This window comes from Sebastes fasciatus, chromosome 15, assembly GCF_043250625.1.
Source record: "Sebastes fasciatus isolate fSebFas1 chromosome 15, fSebFas1.pri, whole genome shotgun sequence".
Taxonomy (NCBI): Eukaryota; Metazoa; Chordata; class Actinopteri; order Perciformes; family Sebastidae; genus Sebastes; species Sebastes fasciatus.
Genome location: NC_133809.1, coordinates 11,368,063 through 11,395,693, shown reverse-complemented (window position 1 = coordinate 11,395,693; position 27,631 = coordinate 11,368,063). Strand labels below are relative to the sequence as shown.

General features: G+C 41.1%; 1 protein-coding gene across 4 annotated transcripts; it reads right to left on the bottom strand.

Annotated features, from left to right (window-relative positions):
* Positions 1-5,358: 5,358 nt before the first annotated feature.
* On the bottom strand, positions 5,359-22,218 carry ptbp1a (polypyrimidine tract binding protein 1a). 4 transcript variants are annotated; one of them, XM_074659830.1, is made up of 16 exons: positions 22,085-22,218; positions 21,280-21,333; positions 20,763-20,790; positions 16,817-16,877; positions 16,486-16,658; positions 15,882-16,028; positions 15,386-15,556; positions 14,705-14,815; positions 14,318-14,498; positions 13,476-13,556; positions 13,105-13,259; positions 11,679-11,712; positions 10,508-10,600; positions 9,442-9,658; positions 9,065-9,142; positions 5,359-8,852 (listed from the first exon to the last, which is right to left on the bottom strand). In XM_074659830.1, exons 1-16 carry the CDS (start codon positions 22,090-22,092, stop codon positions 8,720-8,722), a joined length of 1,725 nt encoding a protein of 574 aa, XP_074515931.1. In that variant the 5' UTR covers positions 22,093-22,218; the 3' UTR covers positions 5,359-8,719. The 4 variants fall into 4 exon arrangements, with proteins under 4 accessions (XP_074515931.1, XP_074515930.1, XP_074515932.1 ...); XM_074659829.1 differs by having other exon boundaries at positions 20,763-20,793; positions 22,085-22,217; XM_074659831.1 differs by lacking the exon at positions 22,085-22,218 and adding an exon at positions 21,542-21,641 and having other exon boundaries at positions 20,763-20,793.
* Between the last annotated feature and the right edge of the window lie 5,413 nt (positions 22,219-27,631).

Below are 27,631 nucleotides of genomic sequence, written 5' to 3'. Positions count from 1 at the left end.
TTATGAATTTATAGGTGCAAACAGATGAATTCAAATTAAGCTGGAAATTGTAGTCTTTGTTTATAAATGTTATAGGCTTTATTAAACAACCAGCTGTGTGAGTGGAACATTGAACTATAGTTAAAGAGGACCTATTATGCTTTTTTCCCTTTCCTTTAGTGTGTTATAATATAGTTTTTTGTGCATGTAAAAGTCCTTGTCCATGCTTTAAGTCCTGCCTTTTCTTCTGTAACATGGTGATGTCACCAAGTAACACATTTGCATAATACCCGCCTAGCGGCTAGTTTGTCACGCCCTCACAGTTAGAGCGGAGCTGGAGCGGAGTCCACGGAGTTTGGTTCGGTTGACCAATCAAAAGAGAGTGGGCTTTTTTGGGCTGGAGCTCAAACAGAGGTTGCGTCTGAAATTCCATACTAACAAACATGCTATTTAGTACGCTAAAGCAGTATGGGAGATATTTTAGTATGTCCGAAACCTTAGAATGAAACCAATAGTACATGAATTGCATACTATTTCCGGTGAAATAATACAGTATGCAATACTGGACACTACGGCAGCATAAATATCCCACAATGCAATGCGGTAGTGACGACAACATTCATAACAGACGTCAACGGACAGCACTGTAACATCAATAACGCTTTAATTTAACTGTAAGTATAAGATTTCACTTTGCTAGGCGTAATATATACGTTAACTTGATTCAGACTTTTATTCTCACAAACCGTCGTTTTGGTCACATGAGGTTACCATGGTTACGTGTCTCCAACCAGCAAGGAGGCTCTCAGGAAATGACGACGTAAATTACTGCTTAGTGCGTCCAAAAGATACACACTACTGTTTATTCACACAAAAGCATGTTGAACGATAGTACACCTATTGAGTAAGTAGCGCGATTTTGGACGAAGCCAGAGCGTTTCAGACAGAGGGTGCTTCAGCATAGCCGGTATGAGAAAAAAAGCGTTTTTTAATCATTAAATCATGTAAACATGTTCTAGTAGAAACCCTAAATACAAGTATGCACCTGAAAATAAACATAATAGGTCCTCTTTAAAAGTGCAAATTGAGTTTTTGAACCTGAGTTCATACAGTGTGGCTTCTTTCTTTGGTGCCATATAACTTTTGGAAATAAATGTATGCCCGTGCTGTACATATAGCGCTTGCCAGTTTCAGGCGCGTTATTTGCGCCCACAGCTGGACGCGTAAAGCGCCCCATAAAAGTTCACTAATATGTGTTTGAAAGCCGTGGGCCTGATGGATGGAGCTCAGGGAGAGGGAGGAAGAGGGCGTCTGATGGATCGCTGGAACAGTGGAGTCATTTTCCATCAGTGTCCATTAGGCCCAAAGGGCAAGCGAAGTCTAGAAACCTGTGAGCCATAAAACCTCCAGATAGCTCTCCGTCTGTCTGACAGAGCGCTGCCACCCCTGCTGCTGCTGTCTCACACGCGCACACACACACACACATACACTCCTCTGCAAAAACATATCCATCTTAGGTATTTAGTCTCAGCTCCAGTGGATGGACGTCTAGTAACCACATTGTTTCCACAGTCATTTTTCAATACGTGTGTCAGAATGAGCTCCAGTGGGGATCAATCCACTCCCATCAACAAGATGGGAATTGATTCAAGAAAATGATTTGGCAACAAGTTCATTTGCATCATTTAGAAGGGGGCGACTGAACTGAGAGAAATACAATTTATAGACTCCAGAGAAAAGGATGTTCTGTAGGGTATACTTTTCCAAAAATCAAACCCACTGACTTGCCTCACCTTTTCCTATAATCCAAACAGACCTGTGTTATAATCTGAAACTGAACCTTTCAGCAGCTCCATTTTATTGCGCCTCTCAGTTGGATCCTTTATGCAAAGTGTCCTACTTTTTTTTTTTTTTTTTTGCCCTCCTCTGCCTGCAAAGTAATGCCTATAATTTGGGCTGCATGAGAGAACCCATGCACCCCCCCATAACCCAAATACAGCTGCATGTTGTCCGCCTCTGTTGGATGAATTATTCAACATCTGTCTGGGGCGTGCATATGTAAACAGGTGGATCGTCTCCTGATGGCTTTTTTTTTTTTTTAAAAGAGGAGCCACTATAGACCAAAAAGACATCCTTCACCTCGGCTTGAGGCTTTTCCCTCCTCTCCGCTGTGTCACCCTGAAAGTGAGTCTAAATCTCATGTAAGCCGTGCAGGCTACACAGTATTGGGTGTATCCAGATATGAAGGCCTCTTAAGTGATCCTAAATCTAACAGGAATGTGGGTCAGGGAGTCAGTGTAGGAACACATGCCTCCTTAAAAGGGTGTTAAATCCCCGAATTTATAGCTGGATAAGTCTGTGATTGCTCTGCAGTTTAACTCCGCTCAAGACAGACATAAATTATAGACACATGAATTATCTCCCAGCTCCAGATTCTTCAAAACATAAAAGACTTTTCAAGCTGTTGACTAACAAAGCAGCCATTCACAAGTCTCACATCACACATCCACATTTCTTTACCCGCAGTGACTAACTGGCTTTTGTGGAGATTGAACATGTCACAAATGATATACAGGATTGTCTCTTGAACCACCATTCAGTCCCCACCAGGCTTGTATGTATGTGTGGCCTTGGTGTTTGCCAGTATTTGCTTGATTAGAGGCCGCACTACTAATGTAAATAAGCGTTGCCAGATGTGGAAGGATCACTGCTCCACATGGTTTCATTTAGGCCGGCGCACACAGCGATGGATGAAGCCAGGAGGGTCCCCAGGGTCTGGACTCGGCAAACAAAAAAAAGAGAGGAGGAAGGGGTACGGTAACATGCACGGCACATTGAACCAGTTAAAGAGGACCTATTATGCTTTTTCCCCCTTTCCTTTAGTGTGCCATATAGTTTTTTTGTGCATGTAAAAGTCTGGTCCTGAACTGCCCCAAACGCCTTGCTTTAAGTCCCGCCTTTTCTTCCATAACATGGTGATGTCACCAAGTAATACATTTTCATAACACCTGCGTAGCGGCTATTTTGGTACGCTTTCAAACTAAGCTAGTTAGAGCGGAGCTGGAGCGGAGTCCAAAGAGTTTGGTCGGTTGACCAATCAGAGCAGACTGGGCTATTTTGAGCTGGAGCTCAAACAGAGGTTGCGTCTGAAATTCCATAACATGCTATTTAGCACGAAACCTTAGAATGAAACCAATAGTACACAAATTGCATACTATTTCCGGTGAAATAATACAGTATGCAATGCTGGACACTACGGCGGCATAAATATCTCACAATGCAATGCGGTAGTGATGACAACGTTCGTAACAGACCTTGACGGACAACTCTGTAACATCAATATCGCTTCAATTTAAGTGTAAGTATAAGATTTCACTTTGCTAGGCGTAATATATACTTTAAATTGATTCAGACTTTGATTCTCACAAACCGTAGTTTTTGGTCACATGAGGTTGGTGCGAGTTACCATGGTTACATGTCTCCAACCGGCAAGGATGTTCTCAGGAAGTGACGACGTAAATTACTGCTCAGTGCGTCCGAAAAGATACATACTGTTTATTCACACAAAAGCATGTTGAACGATAGTACATCTATTGCGTATGTAGAGTGATTTCGGGCGAAGCCAGAGCGTTTCAGGCAGAGGGTGAAAAGAGATGCTGCAGCACAGCCGGTATGAGAAAAATAAAGCGTTTTTTGAACATTAAATCATGTCAACATGTTCTAGTAGAAACCCAAAATACAAGTATGCACCTGAAAATGAGCATAATAGGTCCTCTTTAAAAGTGCAAATGGAGTTACATTTCTTTATTTTGTAGAGTTTATACAGTATGACACCAAAGAAAGAAGCCAAATAACTTTTGGAAATAAATGTATGCCCATGCTGTACATATAGTGCTGCCAATTTCAGCTTTTAAAAAAATGTGTCTCGACAGATTAAAAAGATATCAAGTACCATATTTTGTGTGCCAGTGGTATTTGATAACCCCCAAAAACATCACAAATCTATGTTTGGATCATCTTACTTTGAGTTACCCTTCCACCCAATTATGCAATCTCTTTGCATTTCAGCATATTCCAAAGAGGATTCTGTGCAGACTGCTCTAAATTACTCTCAGTGCAGAGCGAAATACTAAAGATGCTGCAAGTAAACAAGGGTCTGAGGTATCAAAGCAGCATCAAAGTTGCTGTCGTGGAGTTCCGACTAGCAGGGATACACTACCTTAAAAAAAAGGTACCTGAACATATCTTGGCAAAAATGACTCAAAGAGCAACATAAATAAATCACCTCAAGAGCTTCTTTTTTCATCCTAATACCTGCTGTTGAGATTTCTGTCATGTTGGTAACGCTTAGCAAGTATGAGACAGGTATCTGTTATTACTGTGACCTTCAAGCATGCTTTCTTATGCATAATAAGAGAAACAAGTGCCTTCGCTGTGGAATTCACACTACACTCCACAAACTGCTGGGATTATACAAGAAAATCCAGCTCCTCTCAGCCACAAATACAGACACCGCTGGACTCAATTCTCCTCTCATTTGTCCCTCTCTCAAAAGGCAGGGAAGAGCTGAGGTTAATCCTCTCTTCTGCTTTATATGGAAGTTGAAGAAACGAAGGTATAATGCCAGAAAGCCCAAGCATGCACTTGAGATTAAGCCACTAACTATTGACATTGTGTGAGTGGCAGGTAAAGTCACCTCTGCTCAGCAAGCCTTTGATTACCAGCAGAGAGCAAGACCTCCCCCTAGTGGTTCAGGAGGGGCATAGCTAGTTTGTCATAGAGGTTCTTTCCCCCGTCACATCCCCAAGGATCTCGTTGCTAAACATGGATGTCAGATATGCCTGATAGCCGTGCTTGTGTTTTATCTTATTTATTCATCTTAGGAGAAACAGCGACTTAGTTTCCACAGCAACCTGACTCCTCTCTGAGTCAAACAGACCTGCTAAACTGGAAAGGTCAAAGCAGAGCACGGGAGGATTATTCAGAATCATTGACACTAGCAAGTATCCAGCGTTGCATATCAAAGTCACCCCACATTCATCATCATCGTAGTAGTGGTGTCGTCAAGGGATTGCAACTGGATTGAGCCCAGATGAGCAGTCAGTCAGATGGGATGAGTGCAAAGTTGGAAATGTAGTAAAAAAGATTAAATAACCCACCGGTAGTAAACAGGATGGGAAATGTGGAAAATGTTACGAGGTGTTAACCGATACAGAGCAGCAGCAGTTCCACAGGACAGAGGGGAAGAGACAGAAACCAAATGAGGCCAGATGAAAGAAGGAACAAACTAAAGATTTATTGAAGGCAGCAGAAGATGCAAGAGACAAGAACAGAATGGCAAAAGAAGGGGGTTGGGTGGGGGGGCACATACAGAGACACTTGTGTGTTCAGATAGGTTTAATGTCTTTGTGTTACAAAAGTTTTTTTGTGTTTTTACAGCTCCGCAGAGCTCAATAGGTCTGTATTTGTTTTATCAAAATATACATGTTTTGAACGTAAAGAGGATATAATCCAAATGATTTTTGTGGTACAAAAACATGAATATATACAACCATCAATCCCGCTTCATACAATAACCCCACCCCGCCCCCATATAAAAAAAAAAAAAGGAGAAACATAAAAGCTTTTAACAACAAAAAAAACAATTTTAAAGGCATATAATCTTCTACACCATCAACATCACAGCTAGGACTGTGGTTCAATTAGGTATCCGTTCTAAAGCAATCTCTACCAAAGTAGGCTCTTTGTAATATCAATCCAACAGAAAGGGATACAATATACAGTATAGGCTGATATAACTTCATGTGACAATTGTCCAAGGCATCGGAGAAACGGAAAAAAGGGAAACTTGTGTGGAAATGTGGAAAAACTCAAATCACAACACTACAAAAAACAGCAAGGGGGTAGAAGATACTTTGGTCCTTTAACAGCAATAACCGCCTGTAGCTACATGAAGCTTCGTTTAAACCATGCATAATAATCTTTTACAAAAATAGAGACAGAGCGCATCTGTATCTGGTCCAAAACTACAGTGGTCGAGTCGAGGCTGTGGAAAAACCGGTGCTCTGAGGCACGCAGGAATGTGACGACGTTTAAGACTTCGGCGTGACGGTGCCAACTTGGACCTATGGTTGAGGGAAAAGTGCACTAAAGAACCTGACTGTGGCGTTAAAGTGGACACAGACGGGATCGGGTGAGGGCGAGCCCACCTTGTAATCCTGTTTATCCTGAATTTAAGGAAAAAATATATATATACTGGGTTTAGGATTGTTACACAGTCTGTTACTTATTCGGTTGACGAATGCCTCCGAGCTGCTCTCTCTCAGGTATGATCAACCTGAATGTATTGAGATAAAGGCATCTTTGCAGACCGGTAAGATTAAAACACCTGAACGAGAGGTAAACAAAGCCAACTGACCAGAAAAGTGTTGCAGCCTCAGATTAAAAACTCAAGGCACTGTGATAATGATCAAACCCAGCCACTACACATCAGTTAAGCTTAGAAGTGATACACATGTAAATGCTAACATTAAAAGAAAAGATAAATGAATATATAGGTGTCCACGTATAGATGAACATAATATGGTTAAATGACGCCCCTGAACACCGGGTGTCCCTCCTGAGAAAAAGGACTACATGGAGGTGAGCGGGGACTGTAAGACAGGAGGGCTGGATACAGCTCTAACTCCTGCCACAATACACCTAACAGAGCTACATCACCTAGCAAGGATATTAGGCATCTAACTGACGTACATTCATAGTTTCTACATACATATAAATGGGGATATATGCGTACAAATCCCTAGATAAACATTTGTGTTTTTAAGAATAAACAGAAGATTGAATGAGCCACTTTCCCCACAGTTTTAACAATGCTGGTACATACCACAAAAGGCATGAAAGAAAAAAAAAGTATTTTCCAAATAAAGCCAGAGCGATGCTTAAGGCAATCTGGTCGGGGCAAAGTAAGGCACAAGACTGTCGATACAGATATGGAAAGAAAAAACGCATCCTTATTGAATGACTTCAGATAGTGGTATGGATCCCCCGAAGCGAATAGACGGGTTGTTACAAGAAGATAAAATCTAAATGGATACTGGGGAAATAGATTGTTTGGTTGGTCTGTGAGCCAAAATTAAATCCTTTTGTATCAAACCGTTTCTGACTGGCCAAACGGGTTCAAAGTGGCATTTCAAAAAAAGGCACGCACACATATAGATATATCCACACGGCTATCATAGTAAAAGGAATGCTGAAGTGTGTCTGGTGTGGATACGATTCATCCACATAAGCATCTGTGGTGGAGGGTGTCTTTCTTTTTTTTTAGCGATTTGGTCTAAAGTGACAGTTCATCAGCTGCCCCTACTTTACCTCCAATATAACAACATGTTTCATTGCAGAATGTTGCCCCTTTTTCCAACTTTATGATGGAACAAATGAATGGTTTGGGTACCGAGAACCGGTCCTGAACTGGAACCAGAAACACGCTTCGATTTCATTTAAAGTTTGGACCTATTTGTTTACATTGTCTGTCACACTTGCGCCGAGGTATGTGAAGAGTGTTTACATCATTATGGGCAGGACCTACCGCTTACAAGTGTAGCTAAGCTTCACAAAAGGGATACAGGGAAATAATGTAAGCGAAAACAACTTTCTCCAGTGGAGATACTGCAGCGTGGTTCAAGAATGCAGCGTTGTTGAGGTCTTCTGTCAAAATCAGAATGCCCCAGAATCAGCTGATGTTAGCAACACTTACTCAAATTCAAATACAAACAAATGTAAAATGCCAAACAATTTGTGTGATGAGAAAATATTCATATTCGTCTACATTTTAATTTAAAATACCTTGTATTCTGTGCTGATTTAAGTTTATGACGCGGCAAATCAAAAGAAAATAATGTTTGTTTTCAACATATTTTGGTGACTTTAGACTTTTGCACACCAAGTCCGTATTTTTCGTCCGAAATTGTCACGTTTAAAAACCACGTTGTGTCAATCACGTTTACACACCGACTCTGAAACGTTTGTCTGTCTTAAAGGTTTTCGGAAAAGGTTTGATCTTCTAAATTGTTTTTCAACATCCGTCAAAAAACAAGAGGGTTGTTTGATCACTCAGAGCCACCGTCCGTGCAAACGTCATCATCCAAAATGGCTTGATAAACTGTTTCACTTCGTCTGCCAGCACAAAGCACTTTACGATAAAGAAATAAAAGAATACAGAGTTGCAGAATTTAAAGATAGCTTGGAATTGGGGATGGTTGCAAAACAAAGAATGTAGGAAAGATTAGACGGTTGTGATTGTGCTCTGGGTGGCTAAACAATAGCTTCTTGCTAATGTTATGCATTCCATAGCCCCGTTAGGGACTAGTGCTATCAGACGCAACCATGTAATTAATTCAGTTTCTAATTTTTGCAACGAACAGAAATATAAAAACGCATCAGACTCCGTGCGCAAGGTTTCTGTGTTTAACATTTTTTAATAGGATGACGGATTTTAAAAAATGCACACGAAAAAAAAACGGACGTGGTGCACAAAGACCTTTGTAATAAAAATTAGAGGAAAGGAATTGGAAGCAAAATAGATTAAATATGATACCCAAACCTATTAACGATGGAGAATGTTTAAGAACGGTGAAGGGAGCAACATTCTACAAAGAACCACAGCCATTTCCACTGAAGGCAACCTTAACAAAAGTAGCATTCAGGTGGATATAGACCTGGAGGGAGGGAGGAAAGGCACTCAAATGGTGGACTTTGAGAAGGACACTCGAAGGTGGTGGTTCTCTCCCAGATCGTGGTTGTGGAACTCGATGAGGGACTCGATCGCCTCCTCGACTGAGCCCATCTGGATCAGGGCCATCTTGCGGTCTTTTCTGTTTAAAAAATAAAGAGGGAACAATGTGTTCTCAAAGTGTCAACATGCCACCCACTTTTGCGAGTGTTTCTTGCTATTTGCTATGTTGTGACTGATTCTACGCTCTCCAAAACATCTTATTCAGACTCGAAACAATAAATAGAAGAAAGAATTCAAACACCCATAAGGAAACAATTCAAGGAAATTGAGAGTGACTGGACTGAGACTTACTGAAAGAACTTGAAGGCCTTGACTGTGGCTCCTGAGCTGGCAAAAAGCCTCCTGAGGTCATCCTCCACCACAGAAGGCCTGAAAAGCAGCAGGGAAAACAAAGAATTACCATAGAGCATTTATGTGGGTTTACATTCCCTTCACTTATTTGCATGTTCATGTTTATTTACTGGTATTGTGAAACAAGACACAGGAGGCCTGATTAAATCTAAAAACGCACCTCTAGAGTAGCATGTTTAGAAAACACTGTCACAACTACTTAGCACTAAATATAGAAAAGAATGAGTCAGGACTACAAAGGAAAAAGCTTACAGCATGAAAAGCTGCTGGGGAGAGAGAGGGGGAATGAAAATGAGGCTCTTGCAGCAGCAACTCACGGTATGTTGGAGAGGTGGAGTGTTGCAGAGGGTGGGAAGATGTTGGAGTAATTTTTGGAGCCAGGCTTCTTGAAGCGGTGCAGCGGCGAGTTGCTGTAGTCCTTTGTGAGGCCCTGGTCCTCGTGGCCTTCTCTGGGCAGCTGCACTGTGGTGTGTTTTGATGAGGTCACACGCATGGCCCTGCCGTGAAGACGCTGGCCATTCAGGTGGCTCATAGCTGGAAAACATTAAAAAGATTAATTCATTTCCATCCTTACTTTTAGTAGTTATTAGGGCTGTCAATTGATTAAAATATTTAATGAAAGTTAATTGCACGATTGTCCATAGTTGAAATAGTTAAAGCGAGTTGTCAAGTATTTAATACTCTTATCAATATGGGAGTGGGATAATATATTTGTTTTATGCAAACGTATCTATATTTATTATATGAAATCAATTAACACAAAACAATGACAAACATATGCTCAAATCATAACATGGCAAACTGCAGCCCAACAGGCAACAACAGCTGTCAGTGTGTCAGTGTGCTGACTTGACTATGACTTGCCCCAAACTGCATGTGATTATTATAAAGTGGGCATGTCTGTAAAGGGGAGACTCATGGGTACCCATAGAACCCATTTGGCTATGCCAGTTTTTCCTCGCCAAAATTTAGCGCAAGTTTGGAGCGTTATTTAGCCTCCTTTGCGACGAGCTAGTATGACATGTGTGACGTACCTATGGATTCCTTAGGTTTTTTCTAGTTTTATATGATGCCAGTATGTTCACTCTAGCTTTAAAATTGAGCCTGCAACAACCTAAAAATGTCCTTAATGCGTTAAAGAAATTAGTGGCGTTAAAACGAATTTGCGTTAACTTTGACAGCCCTAGTAGTTATGAATGGTAAAACAAATGAAACAAGTTAATAATCAGAAAACAGGGAGTCATTTATCAAAAGAAGACCTGCCATGTTTGCTCAGTTGGCTCCAAACAATGCATGGTGAAATGATGTGAGGGGAAAAAACAAGATGAAAGAAAATGATAGATCAAAAGAAAGCAGTGTTTTGCAAGGCAGGAGTGTAGCTACCTAGCTGAGCTTGTGTGCTATCAGACATCTGGATCAGAGCATTCTCCTTTTTATTAAACAGGATCTTCACTCTCATCACATCGCCGTATACACCTAGGGAGGAAGAGGAAGGGGTCACAATACAAGTGCGACAAAGAAGAACACAGCCTTAACAGGAGCTACACAGCCAATCACAGCAACAAAAACAATTTAAACCATCACATCAGGGACATTAATATTCATACTGCTACTAATTGAACACTGTCTGATTAATAAGTAATCGTCAGGCTATTCTACTAATTTCATGTTCAATTCTGCATGGGATCTCTAGAACTAATCCTACATAAGCCCTCTTAGATTACAATTACACAGATGCTGACTGCTAAAATGCTCGAGAAGGGAGAGGTAGTGATTTGAAGGCAAAAATCAAAGAGGAGTAAAATGAGTGCTTCTGATCGGTTTGATCGCTCTACAGTGAAGAAAAAGTTGATTTCTTGACCAACTTGAGGGCCTAATAGAGAGACATGCAGGAATAAACTAAACATGCACATACCTACATTAGACAAACTGCAAAGGAATAATATGGTGACATAATCCGAGGGATATGTCAACTCACAGTCACTAAAAAGCAGCAGCATTTCATCTTTGTGAGTTCTGTTGCTGAGCGACTCAAGGCAACCGCGGAAAAATCAACCTAACAAAAAATGAAATTTGCTGAATTTTCATGGCTTAAGATTGGACCGTGCAGAACCAAATAAACTTTTATCCTCTTCCTGGGGGTGATGCTTTAGAATTTAGATCAGTTTCCCGCCTCATTCCCGAACAAAATGATCCCCACATTTGTATTTAGAGAGGCAATATTTCCATTAAGGGGCTGCGCTCTTTGAAGATGAAACACTGTAAATGTTTTTTGCCCATGGACAGTAAACCGCGGCTGGTTAAACCTTAAAATGAAATGCTGCAGCTTTGAGTGGTGTTCTCACCTTACTTTCCTCACACAAACCCACATCAACCAAAACAGGTCATACAAACCCCCCAAACAAACAGACACCCCCACCCTTCATAGCCCTGTAGCCTGATGACGAGCCATCAGTGGTTAAAAAAAATAAAGCCAACAACATGAGACAAGACATGCCCACCTTGCCAGGTAACAGTAGTAATAAAAAAAGGAGATGAAAGGATGATAACGTACCGAAAAGAATAAAGAGGCAGTGTGGCGTAACGCTCTTTAGAGACAGCAGGGGGAGCAGCGGGGCAGGGGGCCGAAGGGGGATAGGGAACAGGGGACAGGGGACAGGGGAAAAGAGACGGAGCGGAGTGGAGGACAGTGGAGTGGAGTCGGGACATGTCCGCAGGCCACAGGCAGCGAGGTCCACAGGAAGGCCACAGTACCATGGAGGAAGGAGAGGCATGAGGGACGAAGAGAATGAAGAGAGGACAAGAGGAGGAGAGGATTCAAACAGCATGAGAGAGGAGGAAGAAGAGATGAGGTGGAGGAAGGAAAGAAGATAGTGGAGGGACAGATGATGGCAAAAATCGGGGGGGGGGGGACCAATGAGGTGCCAATGTTGTGTTTTCAATTTGTGGGTGGTGTCCAAATTGGGGATGATGGATAGGGGAGAAAGAGGGTTGGGTGGGTGGAAGGAGGAGTGGTTGTCGTAGTAACAGAGGAGTGGCAGAGGGGGAGAGGAGGACAGTGGGAACAATTGGTCGTGGGGCGTGCAGTCAGTTGGCAAGAGTTGAGGAGGTGAGGGGGGTGGGGGGGGTTTAAAACAAAGAGGGAGAGGGGGACAGAGAAAGAAGAGAGAGAAAAAGGAAGTAAAAAACAAGGTCAGTATACACAAAGAAATGTAGTGCTTCAGACAGTAGAACTGGCTAAATTAAAATGCACTGTCACTATGGGAACACTAGGAGAAAAAGAAGAGAAAAAAAAGATTAACAATGAAATACAGAAAAAGGCAGAGACAATATGTACTTTTAATTACAGGCTAAGTTTGTTTAAATTATTTGAAGTTACATTAGAATAAAACAGTGAAATCTGAATGTCTATTTTAATAATCCTGTGTCTTAAAATCTGATCTCGAAATTAATATTCTTAATGTAATGACTACACAACTACAGTAAATGTAATGAGTGACTACTTATACATTCTACATACTATATTAAATCATGGACATGGTGTGTTTCTTTAAAAAATAAGAAAAAAAGTAATATTGTCTCTCCAACAACTCAAGAATGATTTCAACTAATGGACAAAAATGAAGATATGAAATGGTAAGTTTTTAAAAAAAGAAGTTAGTGTTTTGAATAAACTTAAAATTCACAGTGAGCAAAGTGGCAGGTCAGAAATGCAGCAGGTTTGGTCAAACACAGAGAGGTCCTGAAAGAGAAGCGGTTTTGACTCGATGACCCCCTTTTCATTCAAAACAGTGGTGGTAAGGGGACTCCGATTAGACTGATCACATGGAGGTGGTGGGAAATGGGAGGGCCCAAATACTGGAGCTAAGTGGATCCAGGTCCATGAACCATAGTGTAAAATAAAAATGTCACTAACATTTTAACCACTGCACTGACAGTGGCAGGATGTACTACTGTTTAAGCCTAGTGAGTGTACTGACCTCAGGGTTCAAATTGCTGACCAACAGAACATGGTGTCCCCCAGAGGCAGTGAGCCCTGACAGGCCGAGCCGGCTAGCGGCCGCTGCGGCAGCCGCCATGCCGCCATGGCCCACACCCAGGGACGCCAGGCCTTGAAAACCAGGCATCGACAGCCCTAAAAGGAACAAGATATCAATTACTTTCACTTTTACTTATTGCTCTCTTTTCATACTGAAGGGATCTGTTAAGAAAGATAAAGAAACTAGGAAATATAAGAAGAGTGTTAGCGTCGAGGCCTATTACATATTGTACGTAGCAGGCAAATGTTTGGAGAAGAGATAGAGGTCTCATTTGAAATGGAATAGCAGTAAAAGAAAGTTTGTGTACTGACCTTGAGCCTGTTGGATAGCAAAGGCTGGGGGGAAGGCATGAGCGCCACCATAAGGAGAGGCTGAGATTAAACCCGGAGCAGCTGGCGACAAAAGAAAGGAACAAAAAATAAGAACCAAAACCTCTCCATCAAATGTGTACTGGCAATAACAATCAGCACCCCGGGCAAATGCTTGGAAAGTGCTTAAAAAAAACCCAATTAAACTGATAAATAAAAGGACATATTTGGGTAAGTAAAACCTTGAAAGTGCTAATTCAAAGGCAACTGGACTATGTATATAGGCTTGTTAACATTTATAGATGTGATCAGACCCAAACAACTTCTTACAGGGTTAAATTTAAGACCTTTTGAATACCACTTAGAATGAAATGTAATGCTCTGCTCCCTTGGCCACAACCTGTTAATCCAGGTTCGTCATTAAAATGACACTTGCCCATTCTAAAGCGACGAGCTAACGTCAGCTTGTTAGTAGCAAGGTGTGAAGCGTTTTGTTCTCTTTCCTGACAACTGACTGATTTCCGTCAGAGCTTGCGTACACGCCACGTTCAAGAGCGTAAAGCAATACACTGACGTAAACAGTACATGTACTGTTGTATAACATCCAAGGTGCACCAAACTAAAATTACACCCACAAAACATATTATACATTTGACAGTTATTTATGATGTCATGCTATTTATTTAATTCAACAAAAAGACAAAGAGAAAAAAAGGAAGACTGTTGTAAACAAAATTCAATATTTTTAACTTAAGGCATTATTTTTAGAATATTAAATTCAATGCTTTTTAGTACATTTAAGACTCTGCAGGTACCCTGTTCTTCAAATCATGACCCAATCTTACCAAATGCAGCAGCTGCCATGGTCTGGTGGTCAAGGGAGGCCTGTGAATCCGCAGTGGGGAGGTCTGGCCGGGTGTAATCCCGGCTCTTGTCGTTGTTGTACTTGACATTGAGGCTGGTGAGCTTGGAGAAGCTGATTCTCAGGGTACAGCAGGCATTGTAGATGTTCTGACCATCCAGAGACTGAGACAAACATTGGAGAATTAGACTTAAGATAACATATGTGACACTGTTGATTTTAACTACAGTTCCATGTTAGATCAATTGGTCCCACAATGTTAACACTGCACTGAAGCTGCAATGTGCAATCTCAACACTCCTGCAAAAGTGGTGGTAACAACGTGAGACTGAAACATCGTGACAAAGAACATTAGCTGTACCAGTCTTACCAGTTTGGCGTGCTGAGCCGTCAAGCCATCGGCATATTGGATCAGAGCCTGGAACTGGTTGTTCTTGGTGAAGGTGATGATCTTCAGCACAGTGCCGAACTTGGAGAAAATCTGAAGGGGGGAGACAGCATGATTAGGGGTGAAATCACAACACACACATTATCATTTTCATTAAAACTGTACTGGAAGATAAACAAAGGGAATAAATTTGCATATCTTTTTTTAAACAAGTGTCCCACTCTTATTAACATGCATATTTTGTTAATGTAGCTGTAACAGATTTGCAATGTATTTTGCTGAGAAAGTAATAAATGTGAGCCACAGAGAAACATAATGACGAGAGGAGGAAAGAAGAGGTAAATGCAACAACGAATTATCAAAATATATAAGAAATCGGTCTGTGTGAGTACACATTGTACAGTTGAGCAACAGCAGTCTGAGAGTGCAATAGCAGAAAAACAGGTTGGTCTGATTAAATAATTGCAGTTGTGTTAAAAAGACTATTTACAATTTTAAAAAATATATACATATGTCACTTTAATGTTCAAGAGCAATGAGACCCTGGAAATAACAATCCTGACAAGTGAACCCCACCAACCAAAGTACACGGCCTGTTTTAAGATTAAAAAAGGGACTGGCGAGCCTAGAATATATGCGAAACAACTAAGTAACGGTCTGTACCTGGTGTAGCACATCCAGGGTGACGGGGTAGAAGAGGTTTTCCACTATGACTCTGAGTACAGGGCTTTGGGACCCTGCTCCTCCCATGGTCGCTGGATCTGCGGGAATGGCCATGCTTGCCATCCCACCTCCATGCAGTGCATTGACTGCCTGCAGAGCGGCCTGGGCACGCTGAGGGGAAAAGAAAGAGGAACTTCTTAGACATGGATGGAGAAAAGTATACAGTAATAAACAACTGAGTGAATGTAAGGTGGATGCCAATTCCTGTGGTTTACCTATGAAACATTACATTACACTGTTCAGAGTCTTTTAAAAGGATCACAAAGTTTATACCAATACATTTGAGATTGGTGGAAGGAAAATTACATTTACCTTTTTTGCATTTAGACATCATAACCCTTAGTATCTAGCAATAACTATAACAGTAATTTAAGCCTAAAATCCAAACAGTCAACATGAAAAGCAAGTGTGTGTACATGTGACTGCAAACCCTTACCACTTGGTTGGGGGAGTTGTCCGTCTTGAGCTCCTTGTGGGTTGAGTATTGCATGTAAATGGGGTGGTTTCTGATGACGGGGGTGACAGAGGAGTAGTAGCTCACCATCGTCTGTGCACACTCCTCGCTGGTCATTTCCAAGAATGCCTGCAGGGGAGGACCAGAGAAACATTAAGTTTGTTTCTCCCATAACATATAAAGTGCTACTCTGAGGCAATGTTTAATAAGCATTCCTAATAACTTAGCAGGTCTGTTATAAACCTAATTACGAGCATTTTTACTGCCCGTCACTGTCTACTTTTAGCCAAATTCCATTTGACATCTTTATTGGTTTAGACACAGAATGGCAGGTAATAGAAAATAGGGAGTTAATGAAGACAGTCAAAAAAGGGATTCAATGTCTTCCTCCAGGAAATCTCAGCCTGTAGAATTCTCCTCCTACCCACTAAACCACAAGGATGAGACAAAGGGGCCACTGTCATAATTTTCAGGTCAGGACAGCTCGCTAGAAAGCTGATCCCTTGTCACAGGCCTAAAGAGAAATGTCACCCAGGAGGGCAAGTCACACAGGTTGGTGAGCAGACCTGCATAAATCAGTCCTTACCTGGTTTTTCCCTTTCAGCATCAGCAGATTAGTGACCTTCCCAAATGGCAGTCCCAGGCCAATAACTTCGGCCTCATTTATGTCGTTGGGCAGCTTGCGTACATGGACCACACGTGACGGAACACCAGGACTGCGGACGTCACCTTTGAATTTTTTGCTGTCGTTGCCATTGGCTGCGAGAAAAAAAACAGAAGCAGATACAATCAGGGAGGGGACAGGAGGCTCTGGTTCTTCCTGAATAATGGATTGATCGTCGTGGCAACGCAAACCAACACAAACGACAAGCACTTCAATAAAAAAGGATTCACTCCTCCATGGCAACCCCTCCTACCTGAGTTCATGATATAGGGCCCGTTGGATATGCAGGAAGAAAAGAGTTCGTCGGATCCCCTCTGCAGAAAGACAGAAAACAATGGTTCACTTCAGTGCATTCACCAATGAGGGCACAGCATAGCAGGTGGAGAGCACGGCTCTCATATTACCGAGCCATTGTGTGATAAAGCAGGAAGTAATCTGATAACCAAAAGAGGATTGAGCAAACCCGCTTGAGAAGAACTCCACCTTCCTCACCAAGAATAATTAAACAACCTAGCTTGTCAGCAGGGATATCTGACTCAATCATGTCTTTCTATCCCATTTTATACTCTTCTCCAACAGTAATGCCTAGCTCCAGACCTTAGCCACAGTCAGGATGGGTCATTATTTCTGACCCAGGGGCAATGTGCCAAATTATCAATTTATAAATGCCAATCACACTCAAGGAGGAACAGCTACTATTCAGCTTGAAGCACACACGTCAGCAGTAACACCTCAGCTTGACAGCAGCTGTCAGTCTGTACAACCCATCTTCTCATAATTCAGTATTAGGAGGAAGGATAACACACTAAAGCCCTCTGGATCGGAAGACAAGATGGGAATACTCCCAGCTCACACTAGTTTACTGTCTGCTGAAACAGCCCAACTGTCCTCCCTCCCTCTCTAGTAGATAAAAAGTGCTGTTTCAGGGCTGTTCTCATGGTTGGGAGTGTGTTTGTGGTTGTGCGAGATGAAGTATAGCAGTCACAAGAAGTGGCTCAGCAGCCTAAGCTCTACAGCACTCTACAATGAAGGTCCTGTTCCGGCTGAGACTAGGGGCATTGTTACACGGCAGCGCACACACATATGGAGCCCCAAGGACTCTCTGGGAGTTGAAGAGCCCCGGAGCGCTTTAACAACAACCAGTCATGCAGGTTTGCTAGCATTCTACTCCACCTTGTGAGTCTTGGCCTTTAATTATGCAAGGTGGTGGGGGTTCCAGTCAGGCTGCAAAGTCTACTCATAAAAAGGCAGGAATAAGGGGATCTGAGAGAGAACATTTAGTGGTGCCTCTAAACACTGTCAAGGGGCGGTGTGGGGTACTGAGTTAGTTGCCATGAGAGCACAACACTGTATGCAGTAGAATAAACTACCCTTTGACTTCCAGATGGTTTGGCTGAGTCAGTCACTCTCACTCTGAGGCCCACGCAAACAGCGTCTGCTATCTAAATTCATGAACTTAGAGCAACAAGAGGCATTCCTGTGCCTTTTCACTGTGGCCACAGGATCTGGGGCCTCTTAGTTTGGCAAATGTTCAAATCTTAACATAAATGGAATGCATACACGGCAGGCAACTACTGAGCTAAGATTACTAAGGTGCAAAGTCTCTGACAAGACAAGAGAAAAGAGGACAAAACAAGGTCTTTAAAAAGGTTTTTTAAATGGGAGGTTAACTGTTTAAACTCACACGTAATGGTAAAAATATGAATGTCGAACAACGAGTGGTGTGCTCTAGTTGGTGGGAAGAAAAAAAAAAAAAAAATTTCTTGATAAATGGGTCTAGGCCAGATGCAGGCCATGAGAAATGAAGGAAGCGGCTCCCGCCTGACTCAATGCTTGTGGGCGGGCAATGTCACATTATCAGTCAGCAGACCAGCTCCAAACAGGAAGAGCAGCTAGATCAGGCCTGCTTCCAGGGTTTAGCTAAACTTCCTCCTGGGGACTGATGGTTACTGTTCCATGGCCGGACTCACGCTCTCTCCCCCTACTTCCTCATTCTAAAAATAACCACAGAGCTAAGACAGTCTATATAGTACAGAGCAGGAACATAAAGTCACATACAAAACAGAGAATTGTGCAGTAAATGATTGAAGAATATAACTATAGATTTTGTAGGGAGTGTTGCGGGAAGAGCAGAGAAGCACAAGGTAAAGTTACAAAGCCAAGAAAAATAGCTTACAAAAGTTTGTTAGTTGACTCCAACACAGTGCCAAACCCATTTTTCCAACAAAGAAACCCACTAAATGCGCATCGACTTGTTCACTTCCTTTGTTTGCTCGGGATGCTGACAATATAATAGCAACCCTCAGTTAGGATACGATGACACATGGCCCACAAGCCGAAACTGGTGAGCAGCTTCCTTTCACTGACAATGGCCTACCTTGAACTTCATTTTAAAAAAGGAACATGGACTGGGGGCAATTTCCCTGCTCCATACACCACATCCCACCTGGTTTGCATTGAAGGATGAGGAAAAAGCTGCCTTTGCAGCATTTGGAAAAAACATTATGCTCTTATAAGGACACTAAATCTATGATTCATTTGTACTGGTGTTGGCGTCCGCAAGCAACTGTATTTTGGACTCTGTTGTGGGGGGGTAATCTCTCAGGAAAAGCACAAAGGAGAGGAGCACAGGTACAGACATGTTTGTTCACTGTGATCAGCCTTTGCCAGTGGAGGGGGGCTGGGAGCGGTGCCTCACCAGGGGGCTGGAGGGGGGAGATTGGTATGCGACCGCGGAATGCCAGACACTCTGCCCAGACGGAATAATTACAGATTCCAGCAAGGCAGCGCTCCATAACTCAGCATCATCATTACCACAGTACATCAAATCCAGAAAACAGGAAAAGTTAAAGAAAGAATCACGCCAGGAGTCAAATCTTGAGTGCATCCGATCAGCACCCATTAAAGTGCGCATTGTTAACAAGTTGAAAAACAACAGGCCTTACTGAAATGAATAGAGGGGGGTGGGGTGTGTCCCTGTTGCGGGCGGGTGTATCAGAGTGCTTGTTTAAACAGTGTAAAGACCTTTGGCCTGGAGGATGAAGACAGTTGAGGCTGGATGGTAACAGCCCTTAATTCAATTACTCCTCCTACACATAGCTGCCCCAGGCACTGTTACCAAGGATTACTACGTAGGCAGGCATTTTTATTGGGTATGCAAGTTAACAACCAGCAGTTTGCAAAAAACATGTGCTCCCTCTTCAACAAGTTTGCACAAACAAACATGTAAAGAAGGGCTGCTATTGCCGTTACATAAACATACAACGTCACTGGAATAAGAGCAGATCTGTGCAAAAAGATAAACATTGGACAATTCTTGCTGATTTGTTTCACTGGTGTTTGTTGAGTAGGCTTGTGCTAGAAACAAAGCTGAATAAATATCAAGCGCCGGGGCAGGATTCAGCTGCTTTCTTAACATTCCAGCGAGGCTAACATGCTATTAAGGAACACACAAAATAAACAACAGGAAGTTTCATTTCCTTGCAGCCACACAACCCAACAGAAGCAGGACAGGAAAACAAAGCCCCACCACAGATAATCTACTCTAATTGAATTATCAAATATTCCATATCCACAATCCTGAGGGTTGCTGCTACCTCTCTGTGCTGACCGTTGTATATCATAAATCTTTAAAAAAGGAGAGCTGGTCTGCAACTGAAAACTCATTACACATGAGAAATGGCTTTGGACAGCAGTTCTGTAATTACAGAGGAAGCTATTGCACACTAACAGACTATGTGTCTCAAGTCCCTAGTGTCCCACAGTTCTTTTCCATTTCCACCGTCTTTAAAAAAAAAAAAAAATCTCTCAAACCGCTGCTTCCTAAAAATTAATTTTGTTTTGTTACACATGCAGATATCCCAGCCACAGTTAGACAAATGTAAATGCAACGGAAACGGATTATCTGATCTCTAAGCTATTTTCACGAAGAAAGCAACTCCAATTACAGCACAAATATCTTTATATAATAAAACTGTAAATGCCATTTTTTTTAAAACTAGAAAATCTATTAAGGCAACAAGTGATTCAATGGGTATCACAACACCACTCACAAATGCAAAACTACAGTATTTACTTTGCAAAGACCATGTTGGGAGTTTTATACAACTACACACACAATTTAACATGTGGCATTCATCTTGTAGTAAAATGAGAGAAAGTGAAAAGAAGCAGAGCTGCAAAGAGAAGAAAATGCCTACCTTTGTGCCAACTGATATGTCATGGACACTGCTGTGAAAGAGAGAGAGAGAGAAAGTTCATGATTATACGAGGAAATCAAAAAGAAAATTAGCCATAATCCATCACGAGATCATATTAAACAATTAACCAGAACAGCAAAACAGTCGTCACAAATAGGAATGATATAGCCTAGTAAGGTTAAGCAATGAAAGAGAAAATTCAGGATTATACAGGGAACTCAAAGAAAAATAGCCATAGCCATCAGAATTGTGTTTATTGCCAGGTGTAAGAGGTATACACTAGGAATTTGCTTTGGTTTTGTTGGTGCAAGTAAGCAGTATAATAACGAGATCATATTAAACAATTCACCACAACAGCAAAAACAGTCGTCGCAAATAAGAATGATATAGTCTAGTACAGTCCAACCATAAGCAACTTGAACTTCCTCATTAATTGACTGAACTAGAAATGTCACAATAATCTAGCTAAAGCCAGTCAGTCGTGCAAAAAAAAAATAAATAAATAAAGAATACTTACTCAATTTCAGGGACGTAGCCGGCTCCCAGAGGGTACAATTCAGCGTCTAGGCGGCTGTAGTGGATTGGCAAAACATAAGAGTAAACTTCAGAGTAGTCACTTTGCATTGTAAACCAGTAATAATAATAAAACAAATAGAAAAAACACGTCGAGCTAAGCGAGATCGATGTAACATCCGCACTGGAAAGCCCCTTTTGAAGTGATCAAAAGCTTCAAATACGTAACCTTAAAACACACAACACGCGTATTGTGTGTATCCTACCCTGCATAGAGAAGTCTGATTCAATCAACGCTCAAATGTTGAGGCCAGACATCTTAACAACATGGCCCTGGCGCTCCGCAGACAAATGAATGCGGAAATGAGACACGTTGCTCTTAGCTAGCGCTCGAGCTCTCCCGGGAAACCCTGTTACCATGGTAGTTAGCGAAATGTTAACTAGCGTTAGCAACACTACACAAGCTAACTAATATGCCAGCATATGTTATTAAAAATAAAAAAAGTGCTCAACCATAACATTAAGTAACATTTAAGTCCCGTTTACACATAATTATAAAAAATGTGTTCACATAAGTAACGTTTCTTAGCTACTTAGCTTAGCTGCTAGTTAGCTTAGCTTCATGCTAACTGTTGCATGTTTTGATGAAAACTGTTTCAAAACTTTCCCCGGTGTAACCGTGAAGTGAAAACAACCAACAAAGCATCAAAACAACACAACAAACAACACGCAATGTTATTATACATTACACAACGGTGAGTTTCGCGTCATTAAAGTCTTAAAGTGTGGTTTCTTTTTCCTCCACTTACCCGTCCATTGCACAAGAAACTAACTGCAGGTCTGGAGCTGAAGGGAGGGCGGCACACTTCACGGGCTTTCTTCTTGACAAAATGGCTGAACACAACGGAGATGAGGCGAGCGCTGATTAGTCCAGGCTGCATTTCAAGAGCCAGAGAGCGGGCGGGGACTGAGCTGGGAACCGGCGACGCGATTGGACAAGACGACTATCATTTTGTGGAAGAGAAAGAAAGAAAGAAAGAAAGAAAGAAAGAATGAAAGAATGAAAGAATGAAAGAAAGAAAGAAAGAAAGAAAGAACATAATTATATTATCAAAGTAGTTCATGTTTTTGTTTGAGTTGTGTATGATGTGATGAAAAAGGGGGATTTATGATGAGGACTCAATACGTTGATAACATACAAGTGAAGGACAGCCTGTTGAGTTCTACCTAAAGACTATAGGGGAAAAATATCTTAATATAATTATCTATAATATGTTATGATTATACAGTACGTGGACAGCTGCATAAACACACCTTTAAAGATGAATAACCAAGGAAGTGTGGCATTTAAATGAGTACCAGTTTAGGAGAGCAGGACTTAAAGAGCAGTAGTATTTAGCTCCTTTACTTGAGTAAAAGTAGCAATACCATAGTGTTAAAATACTCCATTATAAGTAAAAGTCATACACTCAAAATCTTACTTCAGTTAGAGTACAGAATAAGCTAAATGTTCTTGAAGTAGGCTTTTAAAAGTTAAAGTACTCATGCAGAAAGATGGCCCATGTGAGTGTTATGTATCTTAGTATTTAATAAGTAATATGCATGAATATGTAAGTAGCATTTGTATTTGTAGAGACAAGCTGGAACCATATGCTAGGCTACTTTATATTGTCTACTATTGGCTAGATTAATCTACAATGGATCGTATATATATTAATAAAATGCTCATATGTATGTATTTTATGTAGCATAAAATCATAATCTGCAAAGTAACTAGTCTGTGGTGCAATAAAAAGTGTAGTATTTGCCTCTGAAATGTAGTAGGGTTGCAGTTGCATAAAAAGAAAAATACTCAAAAGTACCTCCAAATTGTATATACTTTAGTAAATGTAGTTTAATTGATTGCACCACTGTTAATATGTGAGAATTCACTCAGGATTAGGAGAATCAAGATAATATTTAACCTTCATCCCACATCATGTGTTGGGAGAATCACATGGTGACCAAAAACTTTGTGGACTGTATTCAGATTTACTGAATGGTTTGAAGTATTCAGATTCAGGGAACACGTGCTGCCGTTTCCACCACTCAGTGTAGTTAGCATGTGAATAACACTGCTGGTTTTGGTGGGGCACAACACAATCAAGGTAATTACCCTGATACTGGTTTGTCAACACAAGTATCATTTCAGGAGAATACAGCTCAATTAAAGTAGGTGAGGCATGGACAAACTGGTATCATTTCAGAAGGAAGCAAAACACAAGTAAGAGGCAGTTATTTACACTGGGTGTGTTCCAAATCACATAATGTTTCCTTTACTTCTAGTACATACTGCAGCTGCCCTTACAAAGTACATATTTTTGCATGTAGTATGCATACAATTGGGACATACTCCTACTCATCATAACATCACACCTTGGACTTTGACCCTCTTGCTCATATATCTGCTCTGCAGTGGATTGTGGGTCAGAATAGCAAGAAAAGCATGCTGGCTACTGCAAAATGGGACCGGATGCAGTAGGACATACTGATTTTTTTTGCATACTGCATTTGACATACTATGTATTGAGACATACTAAATATTTTTTTCTGGTCTACTAAATAGTATGGTAGTATGGGTATTGGAATGCACAGACTGATTTGCTAATTTATATGAAGAAGAAGAAGAAGAAGAAGAAGAAGAAGAAGAAGAAGAAGAAGAAAGAAACTGAATGATAGCAGTGTCTTAAAATTCAAGGTTGAGAAGTAACATTAACACAGATAAAGTGGCTAACAACAGCAGTACAAAGTGCCAAGTTGTCACAGTTGGTGATGTGTGTGAATAAGATGTGTGTGCGCATAGTGATTTGTTCCTAGAAAATATGAGCTGGTGCTGAAACACTGTTGCACCACCAAGGACTACATGTTCACTGGTATTTAACCCAGGTATTGGGCAAAAACAAATGTTATTTAGGGGCACATGAGGTTAGATTTTGAGTTTCTTTACATTGTTTGTGTGCCCATTAGGGTTGTAACACTATAAGATTTTTACGGAACGATAACGTCTCAGAAAATATCAGGGTTTCATGGTATTACACCATTATTATTATTATTAGCAGTAGTATTATCAGTTACAATGGCCCTTAATGGAACAAGAACAAAACTATAATAAACATAATTATAAACCTGATAAAATAATTGCATGTACCTATGTTATATAATGTCCTATGATTATTAACAATTAACATAATACAGGTGCACAACAGATCAGTCAGACTGCTTCCTGTCTGTATCTGTAACTCCCACACTCACTCACTTATGTCATTGATTTTTCAATAGGCTACCGTAGATCAGCAAATGTACACAATATGATAACTGTGAACTTTCCTACCACGGTATACCTCGATATCGGTATACCGTTACAAAGTGTCCATCCTAATTTGTGTCTAATACTGGGGTAGCTGAGGATTACATATAACAAACTATTGACATATCTGTTACCATAGCAGCAGTTAGACTTAGCTTTGTCCTCATATAGGGCTGATTGAGATGATTTCTTTGCTTGGACTTCTATCCCAGAAATTTTCTCCTTTACCTTTCAAATTCATTTTAAAATGAAAAATTCCATCTCCTTTTTATTTCCAATGACTTTATATATTCCACTGATCAAATCCAGGGCAGTTGTGTTTTCCTCCTGTGAGTGTGGAAAAGCATAGTCAGGGGTGTGACCTAAAAAACAGCACACAATAAATTCTCTGTCTCGTGATGTGGAACACTTCTGCTACTTAAATGTTAAAATCTGTCACCTATCACAGAGAATGAATGCAGTCAACAACGTGAATATGCCACGTTCATTTTGGGCTCACAAGAATCTTTTAATTGTTATTTATTGGAGGCAACTGCTGCAGCATAAAGCAATATCATTATCTGCTTTGTTGAATAGTGCATACCTGACCTCCATCTGATGAATGCTCAGTTTACATGCCCCTCCACCAATGACAATGACAATATTGTAGCAGGATTAACTTCCAAAACAGTGGACGTATGCTCTCTAGTGGCATGTTTTGGGTAGTGCATTTTACAGAATACCCCAATCAACTGACATATGTAGTTCTAATGATGCTCAAATCCCATTTATGCTCAATATACGGTTCTACTGGTGGAACTGCTCTCTATAACTCTGTTTCATGTTTCCATCCCGTCTTTAATAACTCTCCTCTAATCACAACTTACTCCTCTACATTATACATTCTCCATAAATGATGGAGAGTTCAATTGCATATCATTTCCCTTGTTATTTTTACCAGTTAATTGCGTTAGTCTCATCATAATTGGTTGATTTATAATTGTGTGTGCATCTCCCCAGAAGGGTGTCCATCTGTAGCTGCTGAGGTGCCAAAACCACTCACACATCATTAATCATGGCTTATACTATACGCTTCTATATGCAGCATGTGTACGTCTGGTTGATTACACACTTATCTGACTTGCTGTAAACAAACAGTAGTTTTATTCAAGATTAAACATTTAGACGACCACAGAATAGATGAACAGGCATTGGTCTAACACAAGGTTGCTTTTTCTGCTGCTGTCCCAGAGACCCACAATTAAGCAAAGCTTTAGCTCAACAAATTTACAGATACATGTATGCATATAGATACACACATATGTGTATATACTGTACATAGACTGTCAGTTTCCTGCATAAAGTTTGTATCCCCATAAAATACTTTGGATGTAGTTTGATACATTTCTTTGATGTGTGGATTAAAAATAATCTGTCAGTAACGGTGAAATCAACAATTAAAAAAAAAGTTAATACAGGATACAAAGTTTTTTCAAGACACCAACAGTAGTCTGCATATTACCTATCGTTTGAGCTGCATTTATTTATAGTCATCTTGTGAAAATTTTGAATAATATTCGTGTACTACCCGAGTAGAAGGCAGTGTTTTCATTGGGTCATCATGACCAGGAGCAGAGCAAGAAAAACCCTGGTCTAAAAATGACGGCAGACAGACAAGTCCAACCAACTGAACCTGACAAAGGCACCAACAATACACAGATGTAGTCATCTTTTTTTGAAAAATACACACATCAAATACAATATAGCGCCTTGCAAAGAGGCCATAAGAAAAAAAAAACATGAGTCAATATCAGAAAGAAAGTTATCGCAAGTTGTACAATTACAGTGGAAGTGTACATAATGGAAAGCATACACTAAATGTCATCTGTCCACGCCCGTTGACCTCCCTCTGGAAGGGATCATTTCTCTGGTGGTAAATGTAGGCAGGACAAGAGCAAATGCATCTGGCACTGAAGGTTGCGAAAAAGACTCTCTTATCCAACAAATGTATGCAGGAGGCAGTAGATACCCACAATCCCCCTCACCAGCGATTTGAGTAAGACAGAGGGAGAGAGAGAGTTGGCGGATGGAGAGTGTTAGGCGAGTCACGAGACTCAGGATTAGCACCAACTTCAGAGGTTTTTGAACTGCGTGTCTCCGAACATATAGAAGGTGGGGCTGTGTGTGTTTGACGATGAGGATGAGTGATAATGGTGATGGTGTGTTGGTGAATCAGAGACATGGATGAGCCGGGGGGGGAGGAGAAGCATTGATGGCGTGGAGCATCAGCGACCCAGAACGTCCATGGCCTCTACTGTCTGCCAAACAAATGAGTAAACACGGGCCAAAATGTATTACAATAGGCTTTCAGGGCTTTGGTGTACATGCATGATTTATCTTGCGAGCACCCTGCACTGTTTAAAATGGTTAGACTGTTTATTTTTAATAGAATATGGCCTGTATCTTATGCAATAATTACTAAAAAAGCTTGGGTACATGGACACAACCGTGGTCTTTATAATGTGTTCTTATACTGAAACGATTTAAAGGTGCTAAATGCGAGATTGGGAGCATTTCTGTTGCCTATACGGCTCTCAACATGGCTACAGATGAGCCGGCGGCTCATTGCTAACAGCAAAGAACGTACATTGCTAAGAAGTGAAAGTCAGTTGTTTGTTCCATTGCAACATCAGCGCCCAGCAGCAAAGCTACGCTTCCGCCATTTTGGACTGAAAAAGCGACGCCAGTAAAACGTCCGCCAACAAAGTGCCGTACAAAAATAAAAAAATGTATTTCTATTCTGTTGTCATATTTAATGTCTCTACTGAAATGGCCTGTGTGTTTTCAGTCCACAATGGCGGCTGTTGTAAAAAAACACCGGAGTTTCGTCTCTTTGCTTCTATATCTTTGCTAATTGTGCTAACAGCCACACTGCTAACAGAGCTAACAGTGTTAATCTGAGGGTGAACCGGAGGGTGGGTGCTACGCTTTCGCGATGGCGTTATCAGCGGTAACCGGCGTAGGAGCGCAG

What these genes read in the sequence shown, in the direction of transcription:
- ptbp1a (XM_074659829.1), bottom strand. An exon ending in TAGCACACAAGCTCAGCTAG is followed by an intron (nt 9,659 to 10,507) that starts GTAGCTACACTC and finishes AATGTTTTCCAG; the next exon opens with CTATGAGCCACCTGAATGGC. An exon ending in AAGGCCTTCAAGTTCTTTCA is followed by an intron (nt 8,853 to 9,064) that starts GTAAGTCTCAGT and finishes TTTTTTAAACAG; the next exon opens with AAAAGACCGCAAGATGGCCC.